General features: G+C 38.0%; 2 protein-coding genes across 5 annotated transcripts in view; both read right to left on the minus strand.

Moving 5' to 3' along the window:
- Positions 1–224: 224 nt before the first annotated feature.
- cog3 (component of oligomeric golgi complex 3) lies at positions 225–13,643 on the minus strand. Its single transcript, XM_042426401.1, has 23 exons — positions 13,373–13,643; positions 12,965–13,111; positions 12,812–12,873; positions 11,400–11,565; positions 10,874–10,948; positions 10,291–10,383; positions 9,126–9,251; positions 8,918–8,998; positions 8,755–8,798; positions 8,419–8,545; positions 7,662–7,753; positions 7,219–7,358; positions 6,268–6,428; positions 5,415–5,523; positions 5,190–5,308; positions 5,001–5,090; positions 4,245–4,365; positions 3,860–3,948; positions 3,602–3,736; positions 3,111–3,186; positions 2,854–2,981; positions 1,220–1,318; positions 225–1,063 (listed from the first exon to the last, which is right to left on the minus strand). The coding sequence occupies exons 1-23, from the start codon at positions 13,538–13,540 to the stop codon at positions 1,034–1,036; spliced, it is 2,478 nt and encodes an 825-aa protein (XP_042282335.1). The 5' UTR covers positions 13,541–13,643; the 3' UTR covers positions 225–1,033.
- A 2,579-nt stretch (positions 13,644–16,222) lies between these two features.
- mid1 (midline 1) overlaps positions 16,223–17,493 on the minus strand; it is a 28,867-nt gene continuing 27,596 nt past the window's right edge. For all 4 annotated transcript variants that reach the window (XM_042427282.1, XM_042427280.1, XM_042427278.1 and 1 more), the window contains one exon: positions 16,223–17,433. In XM_042427282.1, coding sequence (XP_042283216.1) covers positions 17,085–17,433 — 349 coding nt within the window. In that variant the 3' untranslated portion in view covers positions 16,223–17,084. The remainder of the gene's footprint in view (positions 17,434–17,493) is intronic.

A 17,493-nucleotide genomic window follows, 5' to 3' on the forward strand; every position in this document is an offset into this window, starting at 1 on the left:
ACCAAAAGCAAATGTTACAATTACAGTTTCCTGTTACCTTTGTTACTCTGTGAGGACCATTAGGAACATACGTTGTTTCTCTCATACAGTGCAAAACTGCTAAAGTCAAAGGTCCATTATCATGTCAGAGTTAAAGTATATTAGTTTTTGTCAACCTAAGTATAAAAGAAAAAAGTATAAAACATAAGATTTCTTCTTTTTTTTTTTTTTTTTTACATATTTGCAATTAGTTAACAAAATCCACAAGAAGACTACGGAAGAATCTTTAAGAAAACATCTGACATGTAAAGAACAGCTGTATAGATTTTTCTATGATCAGAGAAGGAAACATGTTGGACCTGAGCATCACGTAGCACAGGCAACCGTAGAGTTTTAATGAACCTTACAAAGACTGTTACATTTTAAAAATAGGCGAATAAAATATCTTGCAGCATTTTTCTCCTCGTATCCTTCCAAAACCATCAAGGGAATCTGGGCATCTGGATGCAAGCCCCCTTACTGGCCATTAGCTACCTGGCTGATGAACAACCCTTTAGTTCCTCTATTTGCACACCCAAAGTGTCCTTGTCTGAACACTCAGGCATAATTCACCCTGCTAACCCTCAACCCCCCACCATCCACCCTCACACAGTGTGCTAATTCTTTTTATTCAAAATAAATTGGTGTTAGGAGAGATGCAACTGTGATCACAAATCCACTCATGTACAGATGGATTACTCCTACATGACCCTAATCACAACACCATCTTCAGTCTTAGTCAAATAAAATATTAAACCCAGTACCCAAAGAAATAACCTCCACTTCGCAGTTTGTTATGAATTGCTCGACAAACTCATAGCTGCTTGAGTCAAAATCTTTGGCCTTGTGCAGGACTTTTTTTTACCGTTACCATTCAGTTCAGATTGCAGCTCAGGTGCCGCTCTCTGGTCATCCTGCCTACTCCATCTCATAGCTCCTGGTCACAGCTGGAGTTGCAACATTACATTGCTATGGTGGGGGGTGTTCACCAGCATCGCCACGTCGAACTTGGGCATTACTTATTCACAGACAGCAGCAGGTTAATCTGAAAGAGACAGAAAAAATAATGAGTACTCACCATGACTTAGTTGCTTATTTAACATTTCTCTGCTGAAGTTGCTCTCAACAGTACTGCTATTATTAAAACTATGTCTAGTGCCTTTTGGCTGATGTTTTTTTTGCTGATGTCACAGTACTGTACCTGCTCCATAGATGGACATGCAATGATTTGAAGGTCTTCTCCACTGTATTCCTCCTGAAGCAAAGTGTGCAGTCGTTGGAATACCTGCTGAATGTTATTCTGTGGAAAAGACATCATGTTACTGAATGCTGGAGGGGAAATTAGTCCGGCCTACCTTTCCTAACTAACTTCTTTCCATTTCAACTGCAGAATTTGGTTTGTCTCTCATTCAGCTTCACTTGTCACCTTCATGAACAGTAAACCTAAAAACACTTAACAAGCTCCAACTACTATAGAACGCAGCTGCTATGCTTTCAACTAGAACCAGGAAGAGAGATCATGTCACTCCACTCTTGTTACTGGTCACTACATTTGTTTTTGAATTGATTTTAAGATTTTATTAATTATTTTAAAAGCTCTTCATGACTAGGCTTCATATTGCATTTTAGAGTTTCTCTACCCTTACTGACCTACATGCAGCCTGAGGTCCTCAGATAAGAACCTGCTGGTTGGTACCAAAACCAGATTAAGACTAGAGGGGACTATGGCTCTGGAATGACCAATACCAATTCACCATCTTCTATAAATCTCCTCTTAAAACTCATTTTTATCAACTGGCCTAACAATAATTTTTATGTTTATTATTTTTCTCTCTGATGTCCGTGATTTTGCCTTGTTGTTTTTGTTTGCTTTGTGTGAAGCACCTTGTAATGTTGGTTTTGAGTGTGGATGGAGCAGCTACAATGTTAGCATAGCTCTGATCAATCTGAACTCCATTCAGAAAACAAGCATTTTAAAAGTTATTTGCTTGTCATCTTGCAGACAGACCTGACAGCATGAATTCAGACTTTTTACTAATCGGCATCATGATGTAGTTATTTCAGCATCTATTTAATCTGTTTTTTGCAATTAAATCACGGCAAAATCTAAGTTAATTTTGGGTTCATTCAGGCTGAGCTTCAGTAACATCTTGGCGCTGGTTGAGGACTAGCTGTCTGCTGTTGCTTGCTGGCTGTTTGGGGCGAATAAACACAAATTATTCTGCTGTCAAACTCACGCAAATAACACAAGGTATTTTGTGTGTCTGCTGCACTGCTATGTTTTCTCTGGCAGCCATGTTGCTCCAGGGTTCATGCTCAACAGTTGCCATAGTAGCCAACACACCCTACGGAAGAGGGGGGTGAGGTGGGCCTGACAGGCACTCAAACCAGCTGTTCTAAACAGGGCTGTTTAGACAGGATGAGAAGGCTACTGTGGTGCTTGATCCTTGTGGTATTTTGACCAATGCATGTCAGACACATTTTATTAAAGACCCCAGGGAACTGTGTCAACTTGTGTAAAAGGGGTATAATATGGCTGCTTTAAACAAAAAGGGTCACCTCAAGACCAATATTCAAAACATAGGATTTAAATCCTTTTTGTCTCCCAAACTCATTGGTCTTTTACCACAGTGACTGAGGAATAAAGAAAAAACAATAAATGCTTTCCTACCTATGAGTTCAGCTCTTCATGTGAATACACATGTATATTACATTATATTATGCAATCCCAGCTTTGTTAATGCCATATAAAAAGATTCTTTGAGCTTCAACAATGAGTTAAAAAGAAAATGATTAATGCAGTACATGCTACACCCTAGTGTTTCTGCCACCCACCCGGACAGGCTTGAAAAGGATGAACTCTGTGTCTCTATTGGCCAAGTACAAGGACATGCTCTGTAAAGTGCTTGGCAGCTTGCTCTTCATCACCCGGTAGGTTGCCATCACTATATCGTTGATCTTTGCTGAAAGGAGGGAAAAAAAAAGTACTAAGAAAAAAAAACAAAAACATTGACATGCCCTCGAGCATGCGCTATACAAGTTTTGATGAATTGCAGTTTGATGCCAGTGGCCTTTCCTGAGATAAAACCTACCTGGTTGTGCCCAAGGTTGCTGAGACAGACTGTATGTGGGACCCCCCTGGATGGCCATGGTTTTAAGAGCTGCAACCTGAGTGCAGACACAGTCAAAACAAAACAAGACAATTCATAATGACTTAATTTGTGGTACTGTGAGTCATGCAGACAAGCACAAGAACCCAGCCATCTAGTCAATTCAATTCAGTCTTGTATTAGATAAGTAGTTGTTTTGGATAAAAAATGGATGACTATTGAAACAGAATTACTGCATTGAAAGAATTCAGAAGACAATAGGATATCAACACATCCATAAAAAACTAGCAGCAGAATTAGATATCCTAGTCGAAAAATAGTCATTTTATCTACAGTTGTCAGACCTTCAGTGATCAGTGAATACGCAAATTATTTTTTTCTTAAAGGTTTTAAAAGGTAAAAGCTGAAAAACTGAAGGTCAGAATGTGCTGTCGTTGCCTGAGGCTAAAGTCGGCATTCACTTCAGCAGTTACCTTGGTCAGAAACTCCTCAAGGTTCCCAACAAAGATCTGAGTCTGCTGCTGAATAAACTGCTCACAGCTGAACTTCAGGTGTCGGTCCACATCCTTCTTAGAGTCGATGTAGTGCTCCTTTATCTCTGGTGTTCCCTAGGGGCCACAGAGAAAAAGGGTTTAGTACTATCAAGTGGCAGTTCCCTTGGCAGGAGCTATCAAAGTGTATAAAGTGTATGGTATGTTTTAATAAAAAAAGGAAAAAAATAAAAACACTACCTCCAAAAGGAATTCAAGTATGGCGTTGTGACTGTTGAGTCGGAAGAATTTGGGAACAGCCTTAGGGTTCAGGATTTTGAAGGCAGCGTCTTGACAAAAAAAAATACAAAGAGATTAAATCTGAGCTGGGTTGTAGAATTAGAGTGCCCTCTAGTGCTACAAATTTAACATGACCTTGAATGAGATAAGGGTGATAGGATGAGCGAATCTGCCCTGTGAGCCATCGGTTAATGTACATTATGGTGTTGGATTACACTGTAATTTCCACATTAATTGTTGCCACCGGTGCATGCGATAGGCACAAGTTGCTTAATGAGCATGAGAATGTAATGACTGGCTTTATGGAGCTGAACATCAATGTTCCCTCCACCTTTAATTATCTTACCCCGAGTTTTCTTCAGGTCTAGTGAGATTTCCTTGATGGCAAAGTCGGTGTGAAATGGAGCAATCTGTTCACGCATTATTAGCAGGTGCTTGATCAGGAAAAGTTGCCCATCTATTTGCGTCTACAGAAAAAATGATAGCACACTGTTAAAATCCACACTGCAGGCTGCCAACACAAAAGGGCATCTGCTGACTATCCGAGCTACAGAGAACATAAAAAGCGCAGGCTTAGAGGCGATAAGGGAATATGTCTAATTAATAACTCCTGATTAACCATAGCTGGAAAGGGACACATTACTGTGACAAAAAAAAGGAAGCTGAAACCATTTATCGCTCAGCTAGTGACTAAAACATTGGAAAAAGACATCATCAACACGGGGAGGAAACACGTCCTCTGAGATTGATGTTGCTGCATTAATTTGAAGCGCGAGGTTGAAACGGGCCAGTTACCGCTGATATTGACAGCAAATTTGAAGGTGTGAGAATAAATAAAGGATGGTCTGCTGAACGCTTTGTAGAGCATAATAAAGCACCCATTAAAATAAACTTTTAAATGACATCCCAGCTGCTTTCGTTAAACAATCTGTTGCCTGAAGGAATTTAAATGAAAGAGAACACATTTTAATTAAAAAAGGGAACTGATCTTGTTTACTATGTCAAACAAAAGGCATATTTCCAGTTATTTTTATAATAATAAAAGAGAAAAGTTCAGTAAAAATACAAAAACCATGCTCTACTCTTAACCATGTGTGCCGACCTTGTTTTTAAGGATGATATCAGAGGCTTTAAGAAGCGACTGGATGCAGGCAGATAAGGCTTCTTGAGATAAACCCTGGAAGACTGCTCTCTGGAGAAGACACAATAAGCAACACAGGAAACATAAATACAAAAGTATGTGAAAACGATGCATCAGTATATTAGCAACTAATAGGAACTGAGGACTCACATCTATACATCTGTAAAGCTTGGACAGACAAACCAGCGTTCGTCTGACAGTAGGGTACCACATGCCGTGCAGATCAGCAGGAGAGATGGAGGTCTGTAGGCGTGATGCTTCTACATTCCCTGTATTTATCGTAAAAATGGGTAAAGAGCCATCAGGCAAATGACAATAACACCGAAAGTTGTAAAAAAGAAAAAAAGCAAGTATCAAAAATCCGGAGACACGTACCAGCATTACTATTTCTTCTGCCATCAGGATCCTCAAGCTGAACATCAGAAAACGTGGATTCTTGTGACATCTGCTTCATTTGCTCTTCCTTCAAGCTCTGAGCAATTCTCTATTGATGTCAAGAACAACAAAAACAGTCAAGAGCTAGAAGATATAAAGTGACACATAATGGAAAGACTCTCATATTTGCTCTAATGGGAGGTCTCCAGGTTCTTGAAGGTTAAATTAACATAAAAGAAAAATCAACTCGCAAAACAAGTCTGAAGACAGAAAGAATGACAATAATATACAAAGAAATATCAGAGCACACACTTGCTCTTGACATTGAGAAAATAGTGTACAAGCAACACATTTAAAGGGCTCTTGAACATTAGTTAAGACTCAAAGGCATATTTAACTACAAGTGCAGACATTCACAAGCCCAAAGTCCTTCTGCAACCTTGAAGTTACATTATTCAACTTAATACATAAAGACTTGCTTCACTTTGGATAACACCAGAGCACTTTTTGAGATTCCTTTTGCCACATTAATAAGACGAACAACAATTCTAGATACAATCGATTTCAAGTGATTGCATTTAGTGCTGAGATGATACGTTTTTGATAAATTATTATGTCATTTGTCAAGCAAAAAAGCCAAACATTCAGTTTCTGGCTTCTCCAATGTGAGGATTTGCTCCTATTGTCAGAAATTACAAGCATTTTGAAAACATTACCTTTGGCTCTGGGAACATGTGATGGGCATTTTTCATTATTTTTGACATTTTACATGTTGTGTAAAAGCTGGCTGAGTAGAAGCCAACTGGTCACAATTGGTGGATGTTTTCTTTCTGAGGATATTAAAACTATTTACCTCCATCATCTCCAGTTTTTCAGGATAAGCCAGATCCCCTGGAGCTGGGTTGTAGCCTGTAATATCAGTCTGGATGTAAATGTGAGTCCTGTAGACCAGCCTCTCCTGAACATCCTCCAGCATCTGCTTCACTACTGCATCAAAGGCCCCCAACTGAGAAGCTACATAAAGGCACACACACACACACACACAGGTCAGTTTACAGTTCGACCAATTCTAAAATCACAACAACCTTTCCTTTCTAGTCCATTTTGATGTGAACAGACACAAATCCTTTCGAGTCTGAGGTATATGCTTGATGTAGAGTGATGTTGGATACGGTACGGTCATGATGTGAATATCAGAACTGGTGAATGAGAACCAAAAAGCAGGGTGCTGTAGCATGAAAAGACTTCATGTTTTAAAGAAAAAATATTATATTCCTTTTGTTTTTCCAAAAGTACATGCTTTCTCTGGAGTTTCTACTCTCAGATACCAACCCACTAAATTGGACTAGCACCCCTTTGTAATTCTGGATGAGCAACGTTAAATCTGGAGGACCTGAATCCAATGAAATTAATCAGTGAACCTCTACAGTTTTTTTTGTTAGCCAAAAATTAAATGAGTGCTCAAGACCTGTGGTTACAATCAGACGAAACATTTCTCACTGATAAAAATAAGCCCTGATGATGCAAGTGGATATTTGTGAGTGCCTTATTTTTCATTTATTTGCAGCTCATTCATTTTTGAAAAGTATATTTTTCTTTTTTCTTTAGTGATACACAAAACAAGCCAAAAGAAGTTCAAATAATTTCAACTGAAAGACAATTTTGGAGAACAACAAACTGTCATTAAGTCAACGAGTGTCCAAACCTTTTCATTGTACTGCATCACCTGCATTTTGATAACACCATTTCAAACACCCTATGTGACATTTGAGAAACTTTGAGGAGAACAAAAGCTCTAACCTACCGTTGTTATGAACGTGGTCTTCTAGCATCTCATTCTTGAGAATACCGCAGAGCTCAGACAGAGTTTCCAGGTGGATGATATGGATGATAAGAGGCCGGAGGACATCGTACAGCGACATACATAACTTCTCTAACAGCTCGCTGTCAGAGATTAAACATTGTTAAAGTTAAGGTTATTTATGTGGCTTTCTCAAGTGATATGGGACACAGTAATGGCTAAAAATTAATTTGCATCATATAACTTTTTTTTTGCTTTTAGATGGTCATACAATGCGTTTACCCATGGTGCATAAACTGGTATTTCAAACACTAAACACATCATAAGTACATAAGTGTAACCTAGTGCGACAGAAACAGGCTCGAGTCACGCCTTAAACAAACACATCGTGCCTGTGTGTGGGCTAAAAGGTGACTCTTGATGCCAGCGAGGTGGGTGCTACTCACTCTAGTTTGGGTGTAGGTTTCGAGAAGAACTCGTTGTATAGCTGGTGTTCATCCTGGCACACGTGAACCATAAAGGCACAGCCACTGCGGACCTGCATAAATACACATAATGATCACCCGCTGCAGTGTCTATAAAACACTCTGGCTCACCTACAAACAAGGAAACACATCCTCCCCAATAAATGATGCAGGTCCCCCCATTACAGCCATCCTTAACAAGATGCATAACCTTTCATTAAAAAATAAAAAAAAAAGCTTGGACAGGTGATGTGGCTGTTATGACGTCTCATTGCATGAAATGACCTTTAATTACTGAATCCCCATCAAGCCAATTAGTGAGTGGTGTTTTTAATTGCCGGAACAACATTAAAATACGCAGTCTGTCCTGGTGCTGAAATTGAATCAGTTCTGGCTGAAATCTCACATTAAAATGAAAATACTTCACTATTAATATGTTGAACTTTTAAACAGTTGCACTGCAGGAACACAATAGCTTTATAGATGAGGTATGACTGAGTGTATATAAACAACGTCAATGCTCTGCACAGCAATTCAATGGTGAACAAAACAGGAATGGGATTTGGATGCCTGCTGCACACAATCTCAGGTTATACTCATCTATCATGAGCACGGCTTAGTGTCTGTAACAAATACTCCAGAAAATATCCTAGAGTCCATACTGTGCATTCTCTGCAAGCTCAAATGTCATCTGACTATATCCAAAGGGCAACTCTGCTTTGAACTAGTCATGCCTTACCAGAGCACAGTGGTCTTTGCTGTTTTGGTTGGTCAGCTCAGTAATGGTGGATGTGATGCTGGGACTGAGGAGCTGCTCTCTCTGGTCAAGGTAGCACTGGTGGATTTCATCTAAGAGTTGACTGTACCTGCTCATATCAATAGAAGGAGGGATTAGTTAATGTAGCACAGAAACTGTAGAGAAAACATTATATATATATATATATATATATACACACACACACACACACACACACACACACACACATATATACATATATATATACATACATATATACATATATATACACACACACAGTAGGTTGCTTCTTTATTCTGGACAAATAGCAACACTCACTCTGGAATCTTCTCTGCTCGCTGTTCAATCTGTTCAATCAGTGACTGAAAGATAAAAAAAATGTCAGTGCACCCTATGCTTATCTGTCATTTTATTACAGAGAATTCTCTATGCGTATTCTGTGGGTAACAAAAAAAAACAAAGAAAAACACATTATACTCACTCTAACTTTCGGTGCAACTGCTCTAAACTTAACGTAGTAAAGTGTAAAGGCATTGTCTGCATTGGTCAAACCCATTGGATCCTGAGGAAACAAAAAAAAAATAGACTCAAGTACTGATATTGGATTAGGCGCATACAACTATCTATTGTATGCCTCTGTACATACTGTTGTTCTTGACTGTTGTGGAGGATTTGTGTCTTTTTCTTACCCTTTTTGTTAACTGGCTTGTGAGATTCTGTATAGTGTTTACGATGTGGATCTTCATGAAGTGCATAGCTTTGGAAAGACATTGTTTAAACTTGGCCAGATAAACTGGATAGTCTTTGAAATTGGGCTGCAAATGATAGAGATTTAAAAAAAAGCGTTAGACATCTTTCATAGTGTTCACATACAATATATAATCCTATCTATAGATCACACTACAGGTATTAGCACAGTTCTGCAATTACAGGTTTTTGATTACACACATTTCTCAATGCTGAAATCACTTCTAAACTCTTCACAGTCAGCAACAGTCATTGTGGACTTCATGACAAATCTCATGAATTGTTTTCTCACTCAAACTCATTTACAGTCCATTTTGCATCCAACTTTAAAAACTGCTAAAATTACGTTCAAAACCTAACATAACAAAAAACACTGTAAATAAAACTGCAATTTGCTATATCAAAACAAACAAAAAAAACAATTATTTTCCTCGTGGAAGTGGAAAGTTTGTTTTGTTTTGTAGTCCTGGAATAACTTTACTTTAGAAAAAAAAAGCCTAGTAAAGTATAAAGCAGAATTTCTGATTCATTTCTGTAATACCGTAAGATAACACAATCCATGCAGTAAAGAGGTACCTTTTTGTAATTAAATCTACATTTATTCAATAAATAAATAAATAAATAAATACAATTTTAAAAAAGCTTCTTCAAACACAATATTGATACATATGGTAATGCAAGTGCTTGTGGTCTTTGTGTTATGAGAGACAAATGTCAGTGTCATTAGAGTTACGGTACGAGTTGATTCTGAGATGTGTATCGTTGTTTTTGTTGGATTAGTGCATTTTGAATATTTGTGATGAGCTGCATGTTGGTAAAGAGAGCTGTGGCAAGAGTTTCGAAAAAGTGAACTCATTATAGAGAAATGTGTAACCAATTGTAAAACAAAACTGTATAACATCAAACAGTATTCATTTAATGCCAGACTGATGTAAGGGGGTGAGTGGGGGTCATGAACAAGCTTCATTACATAGAAGGTATTCAAACACTTTTACTACCTAAAACATTATCTAGTGCTTAGTTACTTTTTTCATTCATTAGTTTAAAAGGTAAGATGAGATCTGCACAAAAAGAACTGAGATACTGATTAGAGTGAAAGCTACTTACATGCGAAGAAACATATTCAATGCAGTCATCCAATTTAGACAGCATCGGAATAAAACCTTCACTATTTACAGACAAGGTCGGTGAGTTCAGTTTCTGTGAAGACAGAGAGAAAGCCAAGTGTGAAGTTTTTGCTAATGTAAACAAATTCATTATAATCTTCCAGCTCTTTTTCTTTTCATTTGGCAAAGTTTGCACTGCTAGAAATGTGTTGCTTTTAATTTGACGCCAGACTGATTTACAACTTTTACTTATTATATTTATATAAGTTAATATGATTAAAAGTTTTGTGGATCAGGTGAGACAAAATCTCATGTCTTATTCAGGGAAAGAAACAGTAGATAGTGATGAAAAAGACAATAAAGTTGGACTACATTGTTGGAGTTGGAGTACACGGTCATAAAGCTCTTTAGAGAGAAGGAAATATAATTAACATCCAAGTTTTTGTTTTTTTTGAATAAGATTTTCAATCTGGAAACATAACTGACGATCCTTAATAATAATAAATATTCAATTAATTTCCAATGCACACAAATTTTGTTGTCAAATGTTTCAAGATGACGGACAAACAAGAAACCCAGCTTACCGTGTTTATGTTTTCTAACTCATTAAAATATGACAGTTTCTGCTGTATGCTCTCTGCCAGGTCAACAAGCTCTGCCTGCAAAGAGAGAAAAACAACAAAGCACAGTTGACACAATACAGCGTGACAGTGTAATTTCAGCTCAAGTTCCTGGTCCAATCTACATATATTTACGAACATGAACATCTATTTGCAGGAGTTGGAAAAAAAAAAACAAGAAACAACAGAAGAATGAAAACCGCAGAGTCGAGAAGGTATTAAATATATCACAGAGGGAATGAGCAGCAGACAGATTTTTTGACCTTCAGAGTGCTTGCTAAAGTATTTCGTCCTCAGTGGCCCCTTTGGATGTTTCTACAGTTGTTTTTACACAGTTAAGTCAAAATCGTACGTTTCAAGGTTTGAGATGGAGGCTCATGTTCGTAAATACTAATCAGTCTGTTCTGGACTGTAAGAAAAATACATTCAAATCGGGTTGTCATGTCAATAAAGCTTTGGTTTACAGTTGATAGGAGAGTGTGCAACTTACCTGTTCTTTTAGGAGTTGTTCACAGGCCTCATGTAATGTGCCTGTCTTATTGGACACAAACAGGTACTGTTTCTGGAGGGAGTCCAACTGCTCCAGAGCTGCACTGACATCTTTCAGAATAGCATCGCATTGCTCCTGGTAGCAGTTTAGATCATCTCTGGTTTTCCTGAAGGGAAAGTAGACATCTGTTTGTTTACCTAAAGACGGACAATGCAGTGAAGGCTGAACCCGCAACAGTAATGTCACAGCTGATGTGTTCCACCAGATGTCAAAGGCAAAATACCTGCTGTAACATCACTTATTGGGGTGTTGCTAGGAGATAAGAAGGAAAGTTTTGCCCAAACAGAGCAGCGCTGCAGCAAATTTCTGCCAGAAGCCTTTATTTTACTCCTACTCTGTTGAATGAACTGTCTGATGATCTGTCATAACTGTGCCCACATACAAAAGTAAACTCAAAATTCTCACATTTCTATTTTCACAGGCTTATGATGAGTGTTGTGTGTGTCTATGGTGTATGTCTGTGGGGCTGATGAGGGTTATTTTCCATATTTGAGTAGGAAGGTCTTTGCAAGTGCATTTTAATGTAACCCATATTGAGTTTACTGGTAATTATGTGTTGCTATGATATATAAATAAAATTTTCTTTTCTTTCCTGAGTGGATTTTTACTGATTTACCTTCTCAAGAAACCTTTCTCTAAAGCTCCTCTAAACAAGCATCTAACCAATGTAGAGCTGCAACGATTGGTCGATTAATCGATTAGTTGCCAACTATTAAATTAATCTCCAGCTATTTTGATAATCGATTAATCGTTTGGAGTCATTCTTGAAGAAAAAGAAAATTCTCTGGTTCCAGTTTCTCAAATATGAATGACATTTGAGGACGTCACCTTGGGCTTTGAGGAAATCTCACATTTTTTTAGACCAAACAGCTAATCGATTAACCGGGAAAATAATCATCAGATTAATCAATAATGAAAACAATCATTAGTTGCAGCCCTAAACCAATGCCCACAGTATGACACTACAAGCTAGTGTGAATTAGGGATGCACCGATCCCACTTTTTCAGCCCTGATACCTATACCAATATCTGGGATCTGAGTATCAGCCGATACCAGGTACCGACTCGATACCAGTGTTCAATTAATAAGAGAGACTGGGATCATTATTTTATGTGTAAGGCAAAATCAGGCTTGACTTAAACATTGCTTTCCCAACTTTGTTAATCAAAATGCAACAAATAAATGCATAGATATAATTTTACTGAATTGTTATATATTAAAGTAATGGTATCCACATCAATACCAGATCGGCCCATTGTCACCAGTACACAATCCAGCTATTTGAGTCAGTATTGGACTGATATTAGTATCGGTGCATCTCTAGTCTGAATCACTTTTAACATTAATGCACCTGTATTTTGCGCTCTCGTCCTGGTCCATGTTTGCCTGTAACTTGGCAAACCAGGCAAAAAACTGCAACACAAATTGGCATCACATTACATTACAACCATGCATATTATTGTGGAGCAGTATGTGTGACTGGATACAGCGCCTGTGAGGTCACCTGCTGTGCGGTTTCTATCCTGTCACTGTCCATGTCAAGCATCTGGAAACCCTTGAGCAGGACGTCCTCTGTTGAGGCGGGCACAGTCGCTGTGAAAGGAGACTGCAGGGACCGAGAAGAGAGGCTACACAGGTCCTCGATGGGTAGCTGCGAAAAACAAAACAGTCAGGGCTGTTTGTACACAGGCTAGCCTTCGTACGAAGCTGTCTGGATGCCTGACGTGGCGGAGTGCAAGTTACTTAGCATACAAACTAGCATTCAGTGATATATCAACTTTAATATCCTGTTTACATAGCAGGGAAGTGTTCACACACAGGTGGCTTGTGGGTTTAGTTCTCCTGGCTGGCGTTATAAAGTCAGTTAGCAATACTGTTAGCTGTTTAGCTGTTTAGCTGTCTCACATCTTACCTCTGACGGGACAGAGAGCGTTTCAGAGGCGGTTCGGATCTCCAGCACAGAGTCCGTTTGTTTCTCCGTGAGGGGAGCCATGGCATCGGTGCGGCGATCCCATAATGACAGTTTCTCCCGGGTTTCTTTATCTGTTAGATCCAGGAGGGACTGATCTGTGGACGCCATCGTCACTCTGGACAGACAGCAGCACCAACGTCAGCAGGTCAGCAGAGGCAGCAGTGGCACTCCATACTTCCTGTTCCGGGAGCGGGGGCGGGGTTTGATGAAGTGGTTTGGGTTTGATCGTGGTCTTGATGGTTACCCTATATTTGTGAAACTCTCGCGAGACTACACGCGTTGTTTCTTCACTGTGTACGTTGTACAAAATAATTATGTTTTATGATGTGACAACGCTGTGGTTAAGGTCTGGTTATGGTTAGGCACAAAAAAACAAAAAAGTACTTGGTTTGGGTTAGGAAAACATCATGGTTTGGGTTAAAATTATCACTCTCGCGAGATCTTTCGCAAATCTAGGGTTACCATTTATAAACGATCCTCGAGGAAATTTTAATCACAAGTGTTTTAGTTGGCATATGCTTTACTTCCTTATTTTTTGGCACAATTCTGTATGTGTGAAGAAATAGGAACAATAATTGAGAAATCAACCAATTATTTCCCTTAGAATATTTCTTTTCTTTTCCACTGACCAATTAAAACCTAATATGTAGAAAATGTATTGAAGTGGTAACTCTTCTTTCCTTCGGCCACAGAGTGGGCTTCTATTTGATGAGGATGACAGAATAAGTAAATGATCATATTTTTTATTATACCAAATAAGGAAATATAACATATACATATGTCACATTCTTTTGTTTGCCAAAAAGTCTATCACAGATAAAGAAATGAACAGTATGTTATCCCACACAGTGATGTTGCTTATAGTTGGGGTCGATTAGACCCCAGAGAGATTAAACACCCTGTTAGACCTCTCAAAACTCCCCCAGAACAAAAAGAAAAAAATGCAAATATGTGCAATTTGAAAGGGGTAGTGCGGCGTAAGAAAATACTGTCAACACCAATCACAGATATGAAGCATATGAAAATCCACAGTATTTAACCCTATTTACAGCTGGGGTTTCTAAGACCCCAAGCAGAAGTAATGCATCATGTTCTGTAGCAGTCTTCTGATCAGTTCAAAATCAGGTCGAAGTGTATTTATTTATTTATTTGGGGGGGTACAACAGAATCTAAGCAAATTAAATCAGTTACTTCATAAAGGATCATGCAGGGAAAAAAAACACTTATCAGGTTTAAATTGTAAAACAAAGATACATAATTGCTGGAACAAAATAGTTTTATATCGTTTTATAATCTTTATCAGTCTCATTCTGATTATTCCCGACCAAGGGCTATTTATTCTATATTTTGCTTTGACTGGATTTACCTTTATCACCTGAATGGCAGCTGGAGCCCATAAAAATATTAAAACGTTAACATTACCAGACAAGTTAGAACAATGTGATTGAGACATTTCCTGATTGGGATTTTGCCTCTACCAGGAAATCAATGAATCACAAAAAAAAAAAAAAACAAATCCAGCAGGTGGAGCCTTGAGGCATATTTTAATACTCTAAATGAGGTTTTTCTGCAGTTTCTCATTATGTCTGCAAATAAGTTTTGTTTTTGTTTTTTGTTTTGTTTTTTCTCCTCTTGGTACACACTCAGAGTGAATCATCTGAACAGACTTATTGCAAGCATTGCATTTACTCACTTGACAATTTTTCTTAACTTCCAACAAACAAGAACTTCAACTTAAATCTCTGCCAACTCTGCTGTCTGTCGTCATGTAGTCATATAGATGATAAAGCACTGAAGAACAAAAATCATGTCCTCTTGAAATGTGTTCTTTGTCACGGCGGATTTTTTTTCTTTCTATCTCATAATGGAAAGCAGACATTGGACAAATATATTTACTTTTTTTTTTTTTTTTAACTTTGTTTCAATATACTATCAGTGATGAAATAACTGCAAACAACTCAATCAGAGGTCCGTTGTCTTGAGAAAAAGTTAAAGTTAAAAAAGAAATGATTTCTTACAACATGCTCTGTATATGATTAAATGAAACAAAACAGAAATATAATTTTGTTTTGCATTACATTTTTATGGTCTTGAGGCATTTTTAGCTGCTGTGTTATGCAGCATATTAACTTATGCGCACCAACTGTTCCCTACATGAGAAAAACATTTTTATTACCTAAATCTTTTCACGCAATCTTTTCTATATGAAACTGTTTCCAAGGATTCTTATTTTTTTGGCAAAATCATTTGTGAAAATAGCTAAAATTCAAAACCAGAATTATGTATACAAGTTATTATAATTTCTTGAATCATTTCCAGTATTTGTTAATATGCAAAAATGTTCACATCTCAAAATCCAACAAAGTCTTGGTGACAGTACACGGAGGAGGTAGTGTTCACGTATTACAGCCCTGTCTGCAGGGTGTCTCATGGGGAGGTCACACAGAGTTCATATATTTTTTTTCTTTGTTGCTCTTGTCTACTTTAGTTGAAAGGAGACGCTGCAGAATTCGAGCCATGTTACACTAGTACAAAAAGGGATGTCAGAGCAAATCATGTCAGAAGTAGTATTTTGGCTCAGTGTGGGTCAGAGTGAATCCCGTAGAGCAAGACTGACACTTTGCTCTATGGTTGTGGTGTTTTCTTTTCACGGTAATGTTGTGAGGGTTTGCTCAAGCTTTAATGAGAGATCATGTGTAAATTAGCATAAATAAATGTATTAAATTATCATCTTAATGAGAAACATTTTTAGCATTCGGTACCTCTTAAAACAAGCAGAACAAGTCACACTGATTATCAAATGAAGTCACTTTTATTACATCTTGTCACAGAGAAACTTAAATGTGAAAACTGTGATGAAGCGGTTGATGATGAACTGTACTCTTTTTTTTATTCAAACCAGTATGAAGCTACCATGAGGAGATAAATCATCTCATAATGCTGGACTGTTATCGAGCATTTACAGATAAATACTGGAAAAACTTGCTAAGACTGATTTTAAATTGACATTTCTAAGAGCGATTGTAGTATATCATGTAATTGTGATCTATTTCATCGGGTGCTTTTTCAATACAAAAAGAAGAAAGGGAAACATTTTATGGTACAAGTGGCTTAGAAATACATTTTTATAGTGGCAGGCTTCGTCTTCTCAAAGTGCTAAAAAATTGTTCAAAAACATTAGAAAATATCCTATCACACAACTTTCCAGAAACATTAGGATCAAAGACTTAGTCCCCTGTTGCTTGCACATGAAGGTTTATCATTACCTTTAACAACACATGAATGTAAAAACATATAATACGAATTTAGAAATTAAAAAAAGAACCTGTAACCTATTCAAAAACATCTCCACAACTTTTAAACTGTAAGCAAACCTTTAAAATGATCCAGCAGAGTAATGTACAGTACATAAATGTGCAAAGCAAATTAATACATCTACAAATGCAAAAATCATTTCTTAAATACGTCCAAAAATATCAGTTAATTTCAACAAAGGCGTGATTGGGAATGTCCACCTTTGACCTTTAATTGCATCTTGTTTGTTTTTTTTAAATTTTGCCAACAGTATGGGGGGCACAGTCAAAGAGGTGCAGGTGCAGGCATTCTGGTCTCTTTTTGGATACACAAAGAAAATCCAGCAGGACAGGTTTTGTCAGTTGCTGTAGTCTGTCCCCTCTAAGTGATCTGGGATGGGAAGTCCAGTGAGGATTGTTACACATCTGTTCCACACATTAAACACAGGGCAGACTGGCTGTGCAAAGGTGACGTCGAACGTATGCAAGTGCTGAGAGCCGACGGCGTCGTAGAAAGACAGAGATCCAGAATCATAGTCCAACAATACTCCGAGACGCCTCAGGTGGGGCGATGGCTCGATGGGCATCTCCTTACTGTTGTGACGCACTACCCACGAGTTGTTACAGCGAGACAGTACCCAGGAGGCTGAGTTCTTGCCGACCCACTCGTGTTTTGGTGCTGACTTGTAGGCGATGCCCACTGCAAACCTGCATGAAGGATGGAAACAAAATGTCATAAATACATTTATAGCATGGTAAATCTGAAAC

The sequence above is a fragment of the Thunnus maccoyii genome, chromosome 11 (assembly GCF_910596095.1).
Source record: "Thunnus maccoyii chromosome 11, fThuMac1.1, whole genome shotgun sequence".
In the NCBI taxonomy this organism is placed as follows: domain Eukaryota; kingdom Metazoa; phylum Chordata; class Actinopteri; order Scombriformes; family Scombridae; genus Thunnus; species Thunnus maccoyii.